We start from the raw sequence: 21197 nt of genomic DNA, 5'->3' as shown, positions 1-21197 counted from the left end.
TGATGTAGTTAAAGACTAGATAGTTATAATTATAGTTTTCCTTAATCATGATAAAAGATTAATTAGATATAAAACTTTAAACTCACAAATACAGGATAGATAAAATATTTTCTTTAATTTGCCAAATACAAAGACTAGATATTATAACTATAGTTCTTGCTTGATAACTGTTCTATTATATATAATTTTACTATGTTAAAGCTAAAACCATCTTTTTTGATTAGAAAGAAAAAGGGGAAGTGCTGTGGGATGTCTTTCTGTATGCTGTGAATGTATTTTGCTCTGATTGGTTGATAAATAAAGCTGTTTGGCCTATGGAAAGGCAGCTTAGAGGCAGGTGGAAATCCAGGAAAGAGTCAGGAAGAAGAAAGGCCAAGGCAGAGGAGACACCAGCCCGCCGCCCAAGGAACAGCATGCCAGCAGACCAGTAAGCCACGGAATATGTGGCAAGACATAGATTAGTAGAAATGGGTTAATTTAAGACATAAGAGCTAGCGAGCAAGAAGCCTGAGCCATTAGCCCATACAATTTGTAAATAATGTAAGCCTCTGTATGTTTACTTGGGTCTGAGCGGCTGTGGAACCACGGGTGAGAGAGAGTTGTCTGAACCGTGGGACCGGGCGGGACACAGGAAAACATACAGCTACAGTGGTATACAGACGTAGATGCAGGTGAAACAGCCACACACATTAAAAACAAAAAGATTTCTTTTGAAGAAAGAGACTCTAGAGGACTCATTCTTCATGTGAGGATACAGGGAAAAGGCCCTCACTGTCCCAACATACTCTCACTTGGTCTTTGATTTCCCAGCCTCCAGAACTGAGAGGAACAGAATTCTGTTGTTTGTAAACCACCTAGTTTATGGCATTTTGTTATAGCAGCTCAAATAGACCAAGACAAGTCCTCAGCTTGCTGTTCTGTAGAAGGGAATGGTAAAACTTAACCTGACAATATAGTGGATGATGGATATAGGCCTGTGGCCATGTTCCCAGCACGGAGAATGTGGGTGATAAACAATGGCCAGTATTGTTAGCACACGGTTATACTTCAGCATGATTGCAGTTGGTTTGAAAATGGATTGAGGGGCGAGGAAGATGGCTCACTTGATAAAGTGCCTGCCATGCAAACACACGGACCCGAGTTCAGATCCCCAGCGCCTGTGTAAAAGCCAGGCACAGTGTAAACATCTGTAACCCCAGTTCTGCAAGATGGGGAGACAAGGAACCCCTGGAGCTCCCTGGCCAGCTAGCCTAGCCACTTCATGTTCAGTGAGGGATCCTGTTTCAAAAAGCAAGGCAGGGCTGATGAGATGGCCCCGCAGGTAAAGGTGTTTGTCACCAAGCCTGGTGACTTGTTTGATCTTCAGGTCCCACATGGTGGAAGGAGAGAACTGACTCTTCCAGATTGTCCTCTAGCCTCTACATGTGACTGTAACACACACATGCCTACCTCACATAAACAGACAAACAAATAAATGAATAAGTGCAGTAAAAATTAGCAACAGTGGAGAGTGATTGGGAAAGATACTTAATGTCACCTCTGACCTTCAAATGCAAGTGCACGCAGTTGCACATGTACCCCCACACATGTGCCCATTCCCATACCATAGACACATATACACTCACGAAAGGAAGGAAGGAAGGAAGGAAGAAAAGAAAGAAAGAAAAAGTAAGTAAGAAAGAAAAAAAGAAAGAAGGAAGGAAGGAAGGAAAGAAAAGTGAATTGGAGCTTTTGGTTTCTTGACAGGTTCAGTTCAGTTCAATCTCATATCCTTCCGTAGACTGCTCATTCTGGGAAGCCTTGTGCTGAATGCCTTACATACATCAGGTCTTCACTCATCCTTCTTGCTCATTCTCAATTTGTCTTAAAGCCTTCAACAGAGTCATCTCCACACCTTTCCCAGTGGTTCCGAACACTGTCTCCTTTGAAGGTCAGTTTGGCCTTGTAGCCTCTTGGGGCTGAGACCTCCAAGTTTCCTAGTCTCAGCTCTCATGCCTCTAATACATGTTCAGTGTGCCCAATTCTGAGAAGAAATACCATGATGTCCAGGCTTCAGCATGTGCTGTAGACATCTTATAACGTAACTCATCCCAGGAAAGCCTCCAGCCTTCCTCCTCCTTACTCACTTCTTTGTGTTGGCACGCATGTCATTGCCTCAAAATCAGACACAAGCTCACAGGCAGACTGCAGGAAACAGAAGAGATATATTGGCATCAAGTCAAATGTCAAACAAAGACAGATGAAGCCTTGAGCTCATGGAGGTGCCGGGTGGGACTGATTTTTATATTCTATTGGTTGGCATCATTTTTTGTAGCCAATCAGGGTGCAGCTTGTAAAAAAAAAGCGGGGGCACATAACTCTTTCCTCCACTAAAAAAAAGTAAAGATGGGGTGATGTCAGGGACACTCCTTATTGAGCACTTTGTTTCTCTCTGTGTGTCTCTCTGTCTTTGTCTCTCTCTCTGTGTGTATGTGTGTGTGTGTGTGTTTCATTATTTTAATACTGCTATCTCAAAACAAAGGTCCCAAGAGGTTACATCACATCGCCGAGTATATAGAAAACAGAGTGGTCCAAGTGATGCTGATGGCCCCTTCAAAGCGTGACTTCAGACTGATCTGATGGTTGGGCAGCTAGCATGCCAGGGAAGTAATCAATTACCTGTCTCACTCTGCAGGGCTCAGTATTTGGCTTAGTTGTCATTGGCTCATGTCAGTTATCTTGATAGAGATGAAGAAATAGGTTTCAGAAAATTTAATCCAGGTGGTGATGCTAGGCCTGGAATTCAATTAAGGCCATGATTTCCAATTAATGGACCTTCATGTCAAGATTGAGGTCATGTCATTAGTCTTGCTTTTATTTTAGGATCTCCGCTGTCATGATTTACAGTGAGGCTCAGCCAGCCTTGTCAGGGTTATTCGAGCATAATTAAACAAGGAAGAGAGCCGGATGAGCTGGCTGACAGGAGGAGCAGGGGAGACTCCTTTCTTGATTGGTAAGGGGGCTGGCAGAATGAGGCACACATGAGGATTCCTTCTTCAAGACCATTTCCTGAGTGTGTAGCCTCTCTGCTCCTCAAATCCATGCAGCATAAAAACTCTCTCTCTCTCTCTCTCTCTCTCTCTCTCTCTCTCTCTCTCTCTCTCTCTCTCTCTCTGTCTCTCTCTCTCCCTCTCTCCCTCTCTCCCTCTCCCCCCTCCTCTCTCTTCTTCCTTCTCTCCCTCTCTTCCTCTTTCTCTCTCTTTCTTTTGTTCAACACAGGGTCTCACTTTCAATTCCTCGATGTTCCCAGCATCTTGAGTGCTTGGCTAACTGCCACATACTCCCAAGCCCAACTGGCCTAGGTCCTCTCAATCTTACTATCCTTGTCGCAAATTCCTTTTCTCTTTTCCTGGTTCTTAGGGAGTTGTCACTGGAGCTGAGACTCTTTGGGAAAAGTGGCACACAGAATGTCATTTTTGCATGGCAGGGGCCTGCAGAGGAGGTAGGAACCATCCTCTGTGGCCCAGCAGGTGAGGATGCGACATTGGCTCTGTGAGTAGCGTTTAGACCTGGCTGTCTATTCAGACTGGCTAAGCACAGAAGCCCACCAGCCTGCTCACTGACTGCATTTGCTCGGCGATTGGTGTGCCCCTATAGAGGAGAAAAGGTTACACTTATTAGAGTGTCTCCATAAACCACACCCACGCCAGAAGTTGGGCCACAGATAATGGTAGTTTTCTTTGTCATTGAGACCCATGAAATGGAACAGTAACCGTTATCTTACATTTTTTTTTTTGGTTGCATTTATTTATGTGTGTGGGTGCATACGTCACGGAGTGCATGATGGGACCATTCGAAGTAGTCAGTGCTCACCTTCTATCACGTGGGCCCCCCAGGATGGAACTCTGGTTGTCAGGCTTGGTGGCCAGTGTCTTTACCTGCTCTGTAGCCAGTTCTGTGTGTAGTTAAGTAGTGGATTTCTTCCAAGCGCTTGCTGTGGAGGTTTTTCTGTCTGTAGATTAATCTTCTGACATTGCCCCTTCCCTGTTTAGTCAGCATGTGGGTGTGTCCTCCTGCAGCTCTCTGAGCCTCATTGGACATTTTTCATGTGTCTTGTGAGTTACCACAGACTATTACTGGGTCCGACTTCCACATTTATCTGAGTGTTAGATGCTAAAAAATCTGCCTTGAAATTCCTTTCAGATGCCTTGGGGGTGGGATTCTGGCTTTTGAAATATACAGTAAATGCTGTCCCTGCAGAAATCCCCTTGCCAGAACCATGACAACCTGCTCTGTGAACAGCTCTTTGGAAATCTGCTGGTTGCTGCATTTTTTGCTGTTGTTGTGGGAGTGTGAGGACCAAGTTCTGTAAGCAGTTACAGAAAGAGTTTGGTAAATGTTCATCCCCTTCAGCTAGACTTCCAAGTCTGGAACCAAAGGGACACTCACTCACCCTCCCAGTTTAGGTCACCCTCTCTAACACACCCTTTTCATCCTCTCAATCCCGAGGGAATGGCAGGAGGTGCTGGTGGATAGCCAAGCATGTGATTTGCTGTCTCAGATCTGCCCCCTGCTTCCTCTTCTGCTCAGTAGGGACCAGAGCACCTACTCTCCAGTGCTGGCTGAGCTTGGCGGGGCCCCTAGTGTGATGATGGTGGCAGGCGCTGTAGTTATGATGGCTCTCACCTTGGCGCCGTGTTCTCTTGACCTTTGCTTGTTTTCTGGGCTTGGCTTGAAAAGCTTTTCAGCCCATCCCACCCAGGCTGCAATTCGGATATCCTCTCTTAGATAAACCTCTCTTCTCCTTTCCTTTTCTAGAGTAACGTGTAGTGCATCTGGTGATCAGGGCATCCTGGAATAATCTAATGATTGTGATGAAGCCCCATGGGGGACATTAGAGGAAAGCGCTAATGAGTGTGTGTATCTGTGTATGTGCCATGGTGAACTTGTGGAGGTCAGAGGACAACCTTGGGGTGTCAGCCCCCACCTCCCCTCTCCTTTTGAGATGGTATTTTTTTTTTTTTTTTTTTTTTTGGTTTTTCGAGACAGGGTTTCTCTGTGTAGCTTTGCGCCTTTCCTGGAACTCGCTTTGGAGACCAGGCTGGCCTCGAACTCACAGAGATCCGCCTGGCTCTGCCTCCCGAGTGCTGGGATTAAAGGCGTGCGCCACCACCGCCCGGCTCTTGAGATGGTATTTTTGTGTTACACCAGGGCTAGCTTGCCCATGTTTTCTGGGAACTCTCTTGTCCCTACCTCCCATGTTGTTGTAGGAGCACTGAGGTCACACATGCGCACTACCGCACACATCTTTATGTGAGTTCTGGGGATCCAAACCCAAGTTCTCACACTGGTGTGGCAAGCACTTTACCCATCGAGATGTTCCTCAGCTTGGCATCTTTTCTTTTGTTAGATAGGTCTCACGAAGTGGACCAGGCTGGCTTCAGACTCTCAATCTTCTTGTCTTGATCTCCCTGAGTATCCAGAGAACAGGCATGCACAACCATGCTTGAGTACTAATAGCTTTTAATACTAACTTTCATTGTTAAGTAGAAAAATTGGAAGACCCAAGGCAGTACAATATGACTTCTATGTATGTGGGTACAGAACCCCAAATATTTGTGCTTGTATATAAAAACACAGATTTAAGAATGGAAGGATATATTGTTTCTAAAATACCAACAGATTTTTTTTAAAGTAAAAATCTGGAGTTTAACCAGTCATGGTGGCATAAGCCTTTAATCCCAGCAATATGGAGTCAGAGGCAGGAGGATATCTGTGAATTCTAGGCCAGCCTGGTCTACATAGTGAGATCCCGTCTCAAAAAGCAAAGCAAAGCAAAGCATAAGACAAATAAAAACCAACCCTGAAGTTCACGTCTCTACCTTGCACCTCCTTTCTTTCCTTCCCCTCAACTCCATGGTCACATATGCACACACATGTGTACATGTGTACCTGTGCTAACACAAGTGGAGGTTTGCTTAACCAGTTACATTCCCATCTCCCAAATACCAGAATTCTTTATTGCACATGTACACGATCCCTCCTTTGAGCTCAGTGGCATATGACTGACTGTACATGACATTTCACTCTGGCTTGCCTCAAGCAACTGGGCATTGGCGCCTAGTTCTCAGCACAGCACATTCTTAACAGAGAACAGCCAGGCAAGGCAGATAGGATTATGGGACAAAGAATGGCATTTTGTGCTGACAAATGTGTTTGTTTAACTTGCCAGTCCAGACTCTAGTTAAGCATGTGGCAAAAGGGACATGACCTTTAGAAGTAAAGTCATTTTCATCTCTCTGCTCTGCCTGTGATTTCACATTGGGTAATGTGGCTTCCTTATTTTATCATCAGGTATTTACACACTTAAAACATACAATGATTACTGAAAAATGTCTATTATAACCCAATGAAGAAACCACCCTTCAAAATAAAAAATTTACATAGACAAAAAGCCAATAGAAGAATTGAAATTTCATACTAAAATGGTATGATTAATCCTAATAAAGTTGAAAAAGAAGAAAAGAGAAACAAAAGGATAGAAAGAGCAATGAAAAAGAAATAGCAAGGCACTAGGTTTCCTTCTAACCATGTCTGTAGTTGTTCTGTGTATAAATGGACTACACACTACTATTAAAAAAGAGCAATTCCTAGCCCAATGTTATGGTTGAATCTAAAAGACATCACAGGAAATGTGCTACAGGCTTGGCTGTGAGCTAATACCATTGAATCACAAGGGCTCTGATAACCAATAGCTTAACCCTATAGGAAGGTCATAGAAACCGTGGAAGAGGACAGTTGACGAAAATAAGTCACTGGTAACATGTCCCTAGGGACCATGATGCTCTTGCCTTAGCTCAGGCCCCAAAGAAAGGAGCCAGCCAGACACAGACACAAACCTCTAAAATCATGATCCAAAATAAGTCTTTCCTCCTTTGAATTATTCATGTTTCCTTGCCAAACTGTATACTGCCTGTAAGGAATGCAGTTTAGGTACAAAGTCACAGTCGGTGAGGATCGTCCACATCCTTACAGTGGCAGAGGCGCCACAGATTACACAAAGAAGAGCTGGCATCCCTCTCCTGGAGAAGGCCTTACCTGGGAATGAAAGTTGAGCTTTGGTAATCTTACTTTTGTTGGAAACAATTGTCTTTCAAAATGGATTGAGAGAAGAAAAATAATCCTTCGTGTGAGGCACGCATCATTTTGGAATTGTGACTTGTTTCCTGTAAAACAAATTCCCATGTGGTAACACATCCCATAAGACTGAAATATATAGGATTTAGCATTCCTCATAATGCAGACCATTAGGCAACAAATTCCTAAGGCAGATTCTCAGTCTATGACTCTGGCTGACCTTGAACTCGCAATCTTCCTGCTCCAGCCTCTTGAGTGCTACCATGCTCAACCTAAAAAGTTGTTTTTAAAGGAGTTTCTGCCATCTATAAAATTCTTGGTTGATAGTTTTCTGTCAAAATTTCATTCTATCTTTTAAAACTTCAATTGCTTCTGATTGGAAGCTGGCCCTCGTTCATGTCATTGTTATTTTGCATGTTTCTTTTCTTTCTTTTTTTTTTTTTTTTTTTGCTCTGTTGGGTGCTAAGATTGCCCCATTATTCTTGGCTTCTGCATTTCAATTCTGGTGTGTCTAAGGTTGGTTCTTTGTGTAATTTATCTTGCTTGGTGTTTGTTTCTTTCTCTCTTCCTTTCCTTCTCTTTTTTTCCCCTCCCCTCCCCTCCATTCTTTTGATTGGATCTCTTCAGAGGGACCTTGGTCTTGGTATCCTCTGGCCTCAACTTTCCTGGTGCTGGGATCTTAGGCGTGGGCTACCCCACCCAACTATAATGGCAGTTTTAAACCAAGGATAATTTTGCTTTCCTGGGGGACATTTGGCTTTGTCTGGAAGTATTCATGGCTACATATTCTGGGACTTAGGGGATGATATATTAGGGAACTTGAGGATGATATTATTATCTAGTTAGTAGAGGCCAGGAATGCTGCTGAAGATTGCAATGTTCATGACAGTCATCACAACAATGTCATGAATATGTGAATACAACTCATGTCAGCAGGACTGAGTTCCAAGGTGGAGGAATTCAGTCTTTTTTGAGACAATGTCTCACCATGTAGCCCAGGCAGGCCTGAAATTCATGATGATCCTCCTGCCCCAGACTCCTAAGTACCCAAATATTGAGATTACAGGTATATGCTACCACTCTTTTCCGAGAGACCCTCATTTTAATTAATTTTTTCTTTAACAAATTTTAGAAATATTAAAATCATTTTCCTGCTCAATTTTCTTCTTCATTTCATTTTTAGACTTACTTGATGGCAAAACTTGATGCCTTAACGTTTACTAATTTATTCTTTTGTAGTTTCTAGTCTTTGCTTTTTGAGACAGGGTCTTGCTATGTAGCCCAGATTGGCCTTGAACCCATGATCCTCCTAGCCTACTAAATTGGTGGTTCTCAACCTCTGGGTTGTGACCCCTTTGGGGCTGCATATCAGATATTTACATTTACATTACAATTCGTAACAATAGAAAAATGACGGTTATGAAGTAGCAATGAAATAATTTTATGGTTGGAGGTCACAGCAACGTGGGGAACTGTATTAAATAAAGGGTTGTAACATTAGGAAGGTTGAAAACCATGGCTCTAAGGGCTGAGATTACAGGCATGTACCGCCACTACCACTACCACCACCTCCATGACCAGCTTTCTAATCTGCCCCCAAGTTTATTTAACAAAATTTTCATTTCCTATTTTTCTACTTTCAATTCTAGAATCTCCCCTTCTACCTCCCTCCCTCGCTTCCCCCAGTTACTTTTTCAAAACTGCTTTTTTCCCTCTTAAGCTCTTTGAAGATATTTATGAGGTTTTAAGTATATGTAGCTAATTCCAGGACTAGGAGCATCTTAGGATCTATTTCTTTGAGCTTTTTTTAATTGCCTACAACTATGCTCAAACTGACACCACCTGAATATGGTTTCATATGAGACCGCATTGGTTAGAGTTTGGAGTGGCAGTTGTAGCCTGATTTCAAACTTTGGACTCAATGTGGTTTTCATTTGCACTATATTTCTTGTTCTTCTTACTTTTAACTTTTTTTAATTATTATTTTACTTTTTTAATATTGTGGATCCTTTGGGGGAAAGAATGGCTAGTATTGGCTTCTTAATTAGCTTTCCTTACCTATTTTAAGATAAGAATGATTTTCTGGTCCTCTCATCAAACATTAGTGTCCCACATGTGTACTGAGCTCTGACTGTCCTGGGTCCTCTAGGCCCGTCGTGAGATATGAAGAAACGTGAAACTGACTCTCTGTCACTGAAGGCCTGGGGCCAGTGCAGTTGAATCATTCTAATGCAAGTCAGCGTGCTCCGAGTCCTGAGCTGGAGCTGCAAAGTAACATGGGGAAATGGCACATGGGGCATGAGAGACAGAGGGCAGGATGGGAAGGTGGATAATAACTGAAGCTTTAGATTCTGCCAACCCTCTGTTTGATTTTATTTTGTCATCATTTCTTTCTCTTTTTTAACTTTCCTTTTTATTTATTCTTTGTGTCTTTCACATCACGCATCTCGGTCCCATTCAATTCCCCATCCCTTTGTATCCACCCTCTGCCCTTTGCAAACCCCTCCCCTCCAAATAAAATAAATTTTTTTAAAAGATTTATTTATTTATTATGTATACAGAAGAGGGCGCCAGATCTCATTACAGATGGCTGTGAGCCACCATGTGGTTGCTGGGAATTGAACTCAGGACCTCTGGAAGAACAGTCAGTGCTCTTAACCTCTGAGCCATCTCTCCAGCCCCAAATAAAATAAAATTTAAGAGAAAAAAAGAAAACAAAAAGGAAAGGAAAAATCTCATCATGGAAGCTGTAGTGTGGCACAGTGAATCACACAGTAAACCCTTTTATCCATATATTTTTATCTGCAAGTATTTATTGCAAAGATTCATTGGTCTGGTTCGAGGCCTCTGCTTTCTGCTACACTATCAACGCTGGGCTCTCACTGGGACTTCTCTTGGATATTCTGTTGTTGCCCTGTGCCATGGAGATCCTGCAGCTTTGGGTCTAGAGGTCTGGTCCCTTCATGTGCTCCAGCAGATCATAGATGGGGTGGATGTTGAGTGGGCCAACTCATAACCCTGGTTCTGGGCCTGGGTAGTTGCAGGGTTGGTCAGCCCACTAGCTTTCCTTCATCCTCACCACCAGGTTGAGCTCTCCAGCACTGGTCTCCAGCATTAGACTAGTTCACCCCTTGCCACAATGAGCAAGGGGCGGGGCCAGTTCTCCTGCTTTTATGCCTTCAGGGTTGGCTCTCTCACACTTGGACCATCAGGGCCAGCTCTATTGTGATGCTCAGGTGAGGTGCAGGGGTCACTGTCCCGAGTGCTGCAGCTGGTGAGGGGCAGGGCCAGCTCTCCCACCTGATGGGAATGTCGTTCTGTATGTTGTGAATGTGTGTTGCTCTGATTTGGTTGATAAATAAAATGCTGATTGGCTAGTAGCCAGGCAAGAAGTATAGTATAGGCGGGATAAGCAGAGAGGAGAATTCTGGGAACAGGAAGGCTGAGTCAGAAGTCGCCAGCCAGGCACAGAGGAAGCAAGATGTGAAGGCAGAACTGAGAAAAGGTACCAAGCCATGTGGCTAAACATAAATAAGAAATATGGGTTAATTTAAGTATAAGAGCTAGTCAATAGTTAGCCTAAGCTAATGGCCGAGCAGTTTTAATTAATATAAGCCTCTATGTCTTTACTTGGGTCCAAGTAGCTGCAGGACTGGCGGGTGAGAGAGATTTGTCCTGATGATGGGCCAGGTGGGACACAGGAAAACTTCAGCTACACCCACCTGCCTCAGGTGTATAGGTAGGGGGAGGGCATCTCTCCGCTGCCCATGCTGCCAATGGCAGATGAGGGGCGGGGCCAGATCTCTCACGCTCATGTTCTTGGGGTGGCTTACCCATGCCTCCATAAATAGGGTCAGCTCACCGTGCTACCCAGAAAAGGCGCCAGGCCCTTGTCATCATTTCTAAACTTAACCAAAGCCCAACTTTTCCTAGTGGGGTGCTATTTTTTTTCCTGTTGCTGTGATACACCCAAAGTAATGTGGGGAAGAAAGGGTTTATTTCAGCTTTCAAGTTACAATCCATCACTGTGGGAAGTCAAAGCTCAAGGAAGGAACCTGGAGGCAGGAACTGAAGCAGCAATCATGGAAGAGGCTGCTTACTGGCTTGTTCCAGGTTCACATTCAGTGGCCCAGGCCTACATCGCTAGCAATGTTCCCACGCACAGTGGACTCAGTCCTCCTATAGCAATTAGCAGTCAGGACCATGCCACAGAATTGCCCCACAGGCTACTCCAGTGAAGGTCCTTCCTCAGCCTCAGCTGTCACCTCTTCCTAGGTGTGTCAAGTGACAACTGAAGTTGACTATGACAGAGGCTCACCTGCCCCCCTGTGAAGCATGACGGTTTAATCTTGTAGTTTATGGAAACTACATAATAGAGTGCCTGGATTGGAATATTTGCTTAATAGGAAGTCTTTTTGTTATAATAATGATGCCCCCAAAGGGTTTCAGAACTGGGGGGAACTTTGGGAATCCTGTAATTCATTCCCATATTTTTATATTCTTTGAGACCTTGAGTTTATAATCTTCCCATGGCCTTGTAGATTGGAGAAAGAAAGAGCCAGCCAGGGACAAAGACCTGATCAGTTTTAGCCAGTAACCTGACAAATGAGAGCAGGAATAGTATATTTGTGGATATTGTGGTGTCTGTAGTGATATAAATATTTAATAGTTGGTACAACATATACATTATAAAGTAGAGCCCCCTTTTAGTCTATAAAAAAACAAAAAGTAAACACATACACATTATAACTACTTGCCAGGTAATGTAACATGAATTATTTATCACTAACTTCCAATATTTTCCTGTTGAATTTTGGAAATTTTTAAGACTGATCTGACTGTCGGCTAAATTATCTCTATTTTGAGGCTGTGGTTGGAGAAAGGGAACAGAAGCAGACCCTTGTAGCAACAACTTCTCATCAAATTAATTTCTACCTACTTCCAGCTGGCCTAGGCTGACTTCCAAGAACCATCATACACTTGTGTACCCACGCTTTCTACACAGCCTGAACCCACAAAACCTGCATCAGCGCTGGTGCTCTGGGCCCTTGCCGGCCAGGGCTCAATGTCCCACAAGTCTGCTTCTGTACTCTGGGTCTGTTGAGCAGTCATTCGACCTGTCAGGGCTGCTGTGTGACAGCAGTGTGACATAATAGCTCACACTATGGGCCAAATAGCCCAGAAATCTCATAGTATTTAAAAACAGTGACATCAAATCCCTGTGCGCCTTAATAATAGTTCCGCCAATAGCTCATCATAGTTCCCCACACCAGAGCTGTACGAGATGCAAAGTAGAGGCTCCGAGATATAGAGAGTTCTGTCTCCGTTAAGCCGTTTTGATTCTGAATCCCCACAGTGAAAACGTTACATGTACGATGTCTAGAAGCTCTGGAAAGAGATTCCCTCCCTTGCTGTATCCCTCTCCAGTCTGGCTGGGCCAACTATGAACCAGAACAATGTGGTCCTTTGTGATGCAGGCTGCATTGGTCACGGTTTTCTCCACAGCCCCTGCTAACTGTCACTTACTGAGTGTTCACAATATGCCGGCCGTAGGCTAAGAGCGTTGCAGACCTTTAGTTCTCTCGGTCTTCCCACAGCTGCCTGTATTCTGTGGGTGCTTCTCTCCTGCGGGTCAAGAGTCTTGTATGGCAGCTGTAGGCTGCTCGCCCTTCTGGTAGCAGAAGCAGGGTCCAAAACCCTTTCTGACTAATAAGCAGCCTGCATTTTAATACTGCCAGCTTTGTTTAGTCCCTGCCTCCTTGTTTGGCATAGAGTTTTGAATACTTTTTGCTTAATTTTATTTATTTTTGCATGTGTTAAACTTTTATTTTGTGCAATCGGAGACCTGTGCTCTCTGGCATGCAATTGTGGGCAATTCCTGGAATCATTTACTATGAGAGCTGAATTTCTAAGGATGCAAATTAAAACTCCTGCTCATTTAAAAAAAGGTCTTATTACTTTAAAAAACATCATCATCATACATGGTCTCCTTTGATGCTGTGGATACCATGAGGCATGCAGGAAAGCTTTTGTTCCTAATCAGTTCCATTTTAAGGGGAGAAGGAATCACAGAGGAATATAATGATATGCTCAAGCTTACATAGGTTTTAAGTAGGAAAACCAGCCCTCGGGTCTAAGACATCTTTCCCCAGAGTCCATCTTCTCTCCTCGAAGGTTCCCTGGAGTAGGCTGAATGGGGGAAGATGATTCTGGATGCCAAGGCAGTGGGCTCTTTCAATAAGGAAGCTAGTTATTATGCCTATGTGATCTATTTGTTTAATTGACAGGAAATCAAGAGCTGAAAAATCTATTACCTTAGGATAAGGAAGCCTTTCGTGGCAATGGCATCGCTTTCTTTGCCCTTGGCCAAACTTTGGGCAAAGGCATGTCTTGTTCTTGGGGCGGGAGCTGGCAGTGCATGCCAAGGCCTTTTGAGGCCTAGGAATTCACTCCTATTCCCATCAACTTTGTAGATGCTAGGCAACACGTATAGCATAGTGACATTTGACAAACAAACACACACAGAGGAAAATGCCCTTTGGCGAAGAAGGACGTGAACATGGCCAGAACCTATTAGCAAAGTTGGTTTTATTCGTCTTTTATCAGCTGGCTGGCCCTGAATGGTAAGAGTTATTAGAACCAGGGATGGAGACTTTCTGGAAAGAAGACAGGTGGAAGACTGTGGAGGTGACTTTGTGTAGGTGTAGAGGACCCGCCGAGGATGGCTGATGGCCCCAGGCCCGTGATTGCTGCCAAGTGTCCCCTGCCATCACGTCTCTATCCTTAAGGCCCTGGGCCCAGGCCTTAGATGGAACCTCAGGCAGAAGGATGCCCAGTTTGCTTGTGGTGAGAGAGCCATCGGGGCCACTAGAATGCTGTGGTAAGCATGGCTGCTTCTCAAAGGCCATCAAGGAAGCTTTCGTGTTGGAAGGGTCATGCGCAGAAGAGGGAGGGCCCCACAGCCATTCTGTAAGCCTGTACTGAACTGTAACAGTGCAGCACTTGGCTAATTGTCCTGACTTTATATGTGTTTTTACCTGTGAAGCGGTGAGATGTAGAAAATCTAGAAAATGCAGTCATATAAAGAAATGAAAAAAAACCCACTTATCCTTGCATAATTTGATGTAATTACTCTAACTAATTTGAAAATGTAATGGCTAAAAGCCTGGGCTCTGGAACCATTTGACTGGCTACACACCCTAGTACATCTACCATGGGTGCTTGAGTGAGTTCCTGGTGGGCCTGTGAGTCTTCATCTTCCAGTGTGAATGGGAAGAACCGTGGAGCTGCCTTTGGAGTGATGTGAAGCTTAAACATTGCCGTGAACTAGGCATTTAGATCAGTGTCTGGTACATAAGAGGTATCTCATAAGTTTGGGCTAGTGTAGTTATTCTTTTATATTAGTTATAATTTCTGAGCTAATTCTGGTGGTGCATGCCTATAATCTCAGCACTGGGGAGGTGGATCCTTCAGGAAGGAGTTTGAGGTCATCTTCAGCTATACATAGAGTCCAAGGACTGCCTGGATTACATGACATCCTGTCTCAAATACACCAAAATATACAACACTTCTGAATTCTTTCGCTACTTGTCAATATTATTCTCTTACAAGTATGTGCGTGCAATGTTTATATTTTAATTTTCATTTTGTCCTTAGTCGTATGTATCTCTATTTTTCTACAAGGCAATTTAATGGTTAATTATACATATATATAATTTATATATATATATATATATATATATAAAATGACCTAATTATAATCACAGCACAGCATTATTGGGAGTATTCAACCAGTTCCATTAAAAATGCATCATTTGGGGCTGGAGAAATGGATCAGCAATTAAGATCATTGGCTGTTTTTCCAGAAGACTTGGGTTTGAGTCCCAGCACCCACATGATGGCTCACAACCATCTGTAACTACAGTTTCAGGGGGTCTAATGTCCTCTGCTGGTCTCCATGGCACTGGGTATGCACATGGCACCCTGTGGTGGATTGAATGAGAATGGCCCCTATAGGTTCACATATTTGAATGCTTTGGTCTGTAGTTGGTGGAACTGTTTGGGAAAGATTAGGAGGTGTGGCTTTGTTGGAGGAGTCGTGTCATGGGGGTGGGACTTTGAGGTTTCAAAAGCCACACCATTCATTCCCAGTTAGCTCTCTCTCTCTCTCTCTGCTTCATGGTTGTTGTCTCAACATGTGAGCTCTCAGCTACTGTACCAGGGCCATGCCTGCCTACCTGTCCACTGCCATGCTTCTCTGCTGTGATGACCATAGACTCTACTACCCTCTGGAACTGTGAGCCCCAAACTAAGTGCTTGCTTTTGTATGTTGCCTTGGTTATGGTGTCTCTTCACAGCAATAGAAAAGTAAACAAAACACACCCATGTACATACAATTAAAAGTAAATTAAAATACATTATCTGTACTTTCTTGTTATTCAAAACAATACCATGGTCAATTTTTTTTTTTTTTTAATATTCACTGAGTCTTTGCAAAATACAATACCATACTACATGGGAGAGTATGCCTTCTTAGAGTCACCGAGAGCTACTGCATACAGTCCAGGGTGCCCTTGACAGGGCCACTGTGCGAGCCGTGGGAGTATGTGTGGGATGGCAGTGTTCACCATGAGCTGTGATTCCCTTGTTAAGTTTCCATCTGTTTCCTCCGCACTTTTCAGTGTCTTGACTTGGGTCCCACAGGTGGATCAGATGCCGATTAAGAGCAGCCCCTGCCCTTTCTACCTGCCTCACACAGTGAGGCAGTTAGGCCCACCTGAACATTTTCCAAATGACTTTTGAATTGCCTCCGATACTCCTTGAAAAGAAGTGGGTGCCGACAGGTGAACAGTGAACGGTTCAGTGGGGAGACAGATGCTGTCCCAGGAGTCAACAGTGTTGTAAGAACCAGTCAGGCAGTCTGTGTGCTGGTCTCATAACGGGAGGGATATGATGCTCTTCTGAGTGCTAATAATCCCCAAGAAAACTCATTTCTGACATTTTGGGAATGACATGGGGTTGGTTAGTGAGGAGGCAGGGTATGGTTCTGACTTTTGCCTTCTGTGGGCTTAGGTTTTAAAATGACACAATGTCATTATAGATAAGAGTCTGCTGGGAGCCTGAAGCAAAGACCCAGTCTTTTCTCCTTCTATGGCACTCTCAGACATACACTGTCACTTCTGACCCTGACACCCTCTTAGATCCTCGGATCCCCTAAGGGCCCTGGCCAGCACTGTTCCCACAGGTAGTGTTTAAGGTGGACAGTCTAGTGTAGAGGTTGGGAAACCCTCCTTACAGGGCTGGCTCATACATACTTAGGCTCTACGGGTGTCTCACAGCTGCTCGGCTTTGCCGTTGCAGACCAGAAGCCACAGACCAGACATGAACACAGAAGTCTCAATCTGCTCTTGTTTTCTATGTGGAAGTGATATGCCACTGAGCTACATCTCCTGCCCTGTGTTCCAGTAACATTTGATTTCTAGCCATTGAAAGTCGGCCGTGATGTAATTGTCATGGAGTATGAACTCGAGTGTCTTTTGATATTTTTACCCCCAACAGTTAAAACATAGGAAAGTCATCGAGACAAACAGGTGACTGGATTTGGCCCACAGGCTAGAGCTCAGTCCCGCTGTACTATGGCTACTGCTCTGTCGGGTTTGAAACCTCTCTCCCTCTCTTTCCACTAGCTGAGGCAAGAATACCCTTTGCAGAATCTGTACTCTCGACACCTAGTGTAGCTCACCGAGAAAAGCTGGTACACCCACCCAAATGAGCCATTAGGGTGAAATCACACAGTGCCCCCCTTCTCTTTTTGTGTCATGGCTTATGTGACATAGTTTGAATGTATGGGTGTTATAAATGGCTCTGGAAAGTCATTCCCGGCTTCAGCAGCATTTTTAATGAGCAGAGAGAGACCTGAGTGATGCTGAGAGTGAGTTTTAGATGATCAAAGACAGTCACATCTTTTAATAGGCCTGTGCCTCAGTGTTCTGCTCCAGCATGAAACTGAGAGTCAGTGAGATGTCTAGATAATCAACATGAAGAAGTGGTATCTCAGGAGGGTGCTCAGACAGAGCACTTTGGAGTGTAAATGGGGTGAGCATTTTTTGCTTCTCTGTCCTCAATATATTCAAAATGAAAATAGGATACCACTTTTTACACATGCATGTCCTTAAAGGGAGGTAAACTGACCTCTTTCATAGGTGCAGTGGTTTGCATGGGATGTTCCCCATAAGTCTCAGACATCTGAGTACTTGATCTCCAGGTGTTGGCAGTTTGCAGAAGATCAGGAGGTGTGGCCTTGCTGAAGGAGGTATGTCACTGTGGGCAGGCTTTGAGGTTTCCAAAAATTCATGCCATTTTGAGTTAGCTCTCTCTATTTCCCATTTTCAGTTTGAGGTGTAAACTCTCAGCTGCTGCGCCAGCCAACATACCTGCTTCTTGATTCCCCGTCTTGATGGACTCATCCCTCTGGAACCATAAGCCCAGATGAACCCTTCCTTCTATAAATTGCCTTGGTCATAGTGGTTTTTTTTTTTTTTTTGAGACAGGGTTTCTCTGTGTAGCTTTGGTGCCTGTCCTGGATCTCTGTAGACCAGGCTGGCCTCAAACTCACAGAGATCCGCCTGGCTCTGCCTCCTGAGTGCTGGGATTAAAGGCGTGTGCCACCACCGCCCGGCTATGGTGGTGTTTTTTAATCACAAACACAACAGGAACCAGAACACAAGAGAGCTTTCTTATGCTTGTAGCACTAGTCTTCCCTGCTGTCAGACCCAGCTCCAGCATGTCACTCAACCTGTGGAGCAGAGGGGTCACCAGAGCTCAGGCTGCCAACATAATTTAGTTTGTCTGGTGTCTTAGTTTGGGTTTTTATTGCTGTGAAGAGACACCATGACCACATGACCACGGCAACTCTTATGAATGAAAATATTTATTTGACGGGGCTCACTTACAGTTTCAGAGGTTCAGTCCATTATCATCATGGCGGGGAGCATGGTGGCATGCAGGCAGACATGGTGCTGAAGCTGAGAGTCCCACATCTTGAGGAAGAGGTAGCAGGAAATCGGCTGACTGACAGACACACTGAGGGAAGCGTAAGCAAAAGAGACCTCAAAGCCCACCCCCACAGTGACACACTTCCTTCAACAAAGCCACACCTCCTCATAGTGCCACTCTCTTTGGGGGCCATTTTCTTTCAAACTCCTATAGTTGGTTTGACAGATGCAGAGATTTTGGGGGTGCTGGTCATAAGAGCATCATCACTGCGCTGCCAGATGAAATGCACACAGTAGGAGGATGAGAAGATCAAGGGACAGTTGTGGGGGCTGGATAGGAGGCAGAATTGCTAAGATTCCTTCTCAGGGGACATAAACAATAGCCATCCTCCCTCCTAAGGCCCCAGTAACTAACCAAAGCATGATTCCTCCCAAGTTCACTCTAGGGAACCAATGAGTTTATTGAGCTTCCTTACAGTGTGTAGGTGAGGGACAGGTCACCTGCAGGGGTGTGAGTGAGAGGTCACCTGCAGGGGTGTGAGTATTCTTCCCCCAGCAGGCCACACCTGGAAAGCGTTTACTCAGCAGGGATGAGGACTTCCCTCTAGCGGTATAGATGGAGCTCCCTCCTAGTCTTCCCTGCCTCTATACTCTATCCCCTACCCAAGGTAGAGGTGCTGGGTAGGAGGGACTGGGTACTTAGGTGAGGGTCTCTTCCCCGGACTCTCTGAGAGAGAATCTAAACAGTCTACAAACTCAGTGGGGTGATCCTTTGGACCCAGGAGCAGCTGAACTCCCCAAGATGGCTATTTCTTGGCTCAGAGGAGAGTCTCTCTCTCTCTCTCTCTCTCTCTCTCTCTCTCTCTCTCTCTCTCTCTCCCCCCCCCCTCTCTCTCTCTCTCTCACACACACACACACACACACCACACACACACACACACACACACACACACATGCTAGTAAAGAAGGACCATCTTAACCACAGCTGGTAGAATCATGGGCTGGTATCAGCCAGGGGCATAGTGGGATGTGGCTGGTTCTCATTTCGACTTTAGAACTGCGCACATGGGTGTGAATGGCTGGTTCTTCTGGTTAACTGAGGCTGTCAATGAGCAGCCTTCTTTGAGACTCCAGTTCTCCTACTGTAAAATTGGAGTAATAGGCCCAGCATGGGCTTAAACCTATAATCCTATCATGTGGGAAGCTGAGGCAGGAAAATCACTGTGAATTCCGGGTCAGGTTTGGTGCTGGAATGAGACCCCGCTTCACTGCCTCTCAGGAGGAATAATAAACAATTTCCAATGGTGAGGAACTGTACCACCATGAAAGGTCAGAGCAGAGCTCCTGTCCTCCAGGAAGTGGAGGGCTCTGTTGCTGTTTGCTCATGCGTCTGTTTCTTTATTCACCAGTATTCACTGTTCTTTGCGATTTCCGATAGAGCTCCACCTTGAAATAGATGCTTAATCACGACTAAGGCATCCATGAGTTTTGTGATCGGGACGGAAGAATGACAATAAACATGTATTTATAGGCATATGCTAATAGCATGTAGGGGTATAGTAGGTACTTGAAATAAAAAAAAAACTTTCTGGCTAATAAACACAAAGAAAATTACCTCATTTTATCAGGGGTCAGGAAAAATGACAAAATAGAATCCTCTTCTTTGCATTTGCAGAGACTAAGTTCCAAGTCCCCAGAGGTCGCCTGGATCTCTAGATAGTACCAGACTCTACGATGGCTAGGGAGTCTACCCAAAATGCAGAGGTACCTCAGAAAAAGAAGTACTGGACCCCAAAATCTGTAGTGCTGACAAGAGCTAACCACAGGGGGTGCAATTTCATGTAGCCACAGGGGAATAGACACTGAAGTGTCTGGTAAGTCACAGCAGTGGTCACTATGCAGTTCTCAGCCATGATGGAAGGGATCTGTTGCCGAGGGATGGGATATAATGAACCTCTATTAGTCAGGTCCACTGGAGGCCAGAGCAGGCCCCAGATGAACGAACTTAAGTGGCATGCTTTTTTTCTCCTGGGGTCTCTCTGTGTCATTAGACTATAATACAGGCTATGTAGGTGATTTAAACTTTTTAACTTTTCCAAACCAAGTGTGATGGTGCACACCTGTAATCCCAGCTTCAGGAGGCTGAGGAGGGGAGGTAGTAAGCTTGAGGCTAGTCTACTCTATAGAGCAGCACTTTGTTTCAAAAATAAGATGAAATGAAATGAAATGCAATAAATAAAATAATTTTAGTATTCACATTAAAAAGAGACAGGTGAAATTATATATTTAGTTTAATATTTCTAAAATGTAATTATTTAAAAATGTAATCAGTATAAAAATATGGAGGTGGTTTGTGTGTGTGTGTGTGTGTGTGTGTGTGTGTGTGTGTGTGTGCACGCGCGTGCGCGTGCGCGTGCGTGCGCGCGTGCCAAGTTTTTAGAATTTTCTGTGTATTTTTACAGGACAGCTCAGTGTGACCAGTTAGTTGTATTTCAAGTGCTCAATGGCTACCTATGAATGTCAGCCGTGGTATTGAGCAATGTGACTCTGGAGGTCCCTGTTCCTACGACTCCACGTGCAACAACTTACCTTGTACTCTCTGGGGCCCAGCAGCATTGCTAAAGCTCATAAATTCTGAGAACAGTACATAATTGCTGGGATATTCCCAGCCTCTTAGAGACGATCCACGTGTTGTAGGACGAAGAGCAGCTGGCGTTCCGTGTTGTCTGTATGCTAACCTTCTACTTTTCCTTCTCAGGTGCCTCATCTCCAGACATGGAGCCCAGCTATGGGGGAGGCCTTTTTGACATGGTAAAAGGTGGTGCAGGGAGGCTATTCAGTAATCTGAAGGACAACCTGAAGGACACCCTCAAAGACACATCCTCTCGAGTCATCCAGTCTGTTAGCAGGTGCGTACATTCTTCTGGGGGAAGCTGGCGGAACCCAGGCTTCCAAGGGATCTGGCTCCTTGCCAACTGCTTATTGGACTCACATAGTGTCAGCTTGGTGACATGATTGCATTCTCTGACTGAAACTGAATGTTAAGTCCCTTTGGAGCTATAAGCACAGTCTATAGGGGGACTGAGC

General features: G+C 44.6%; 1 protein-coding gene across 7 annotated transcripts in view; it reads left to right on the top strand.

The window, feature by feature from the left end:
- Dnajc6 (DnaJ heat shock protein family (Hsp40) member C6) overlaps window positions 1-21197 on the top strand; it is a 164123-nt gene that overhangs the window by 94178 nt on the left and 48748 nt on the right. For all 7 annotated transcript variants that reach the window (XM_052718041.1, XM_052718044.1, XM_052718046.1 and 4 more), the window contains one exon: window positions 20869-21019. In XM_052718041.1, the coding sequence (XP_052574001.1) occupies window positions 20869-21019 (151 nt within the window). The remainder of the gene's footprint in view (window positions 1-20868; window positions 21020-21197) is intronic.

This window comes from Peromyscus californicus, unplaced genomic scaffold (assembly GCF_007827085.1).
Source record: "Peromyscus californicus insignis strain IS unplaced genomic scaffold, ASM782708v3 Scaffold_5__1_contigs__length_169319896, whole genome shotgun sequence".
In the NCBI taxonomy this organism is placed as follows: domain Eukaryota; kingdom Metazoa; phylum Chordata; class Mammalia; order Rodentia; family Cricetidae; genus Peromyscus; species Peromyscus californicus.
The sequence above is the reverse complement of the archived record's forward strand: the minus strand, read 5'-3'. Positions and strand labels throughout refer to the sequence as shown.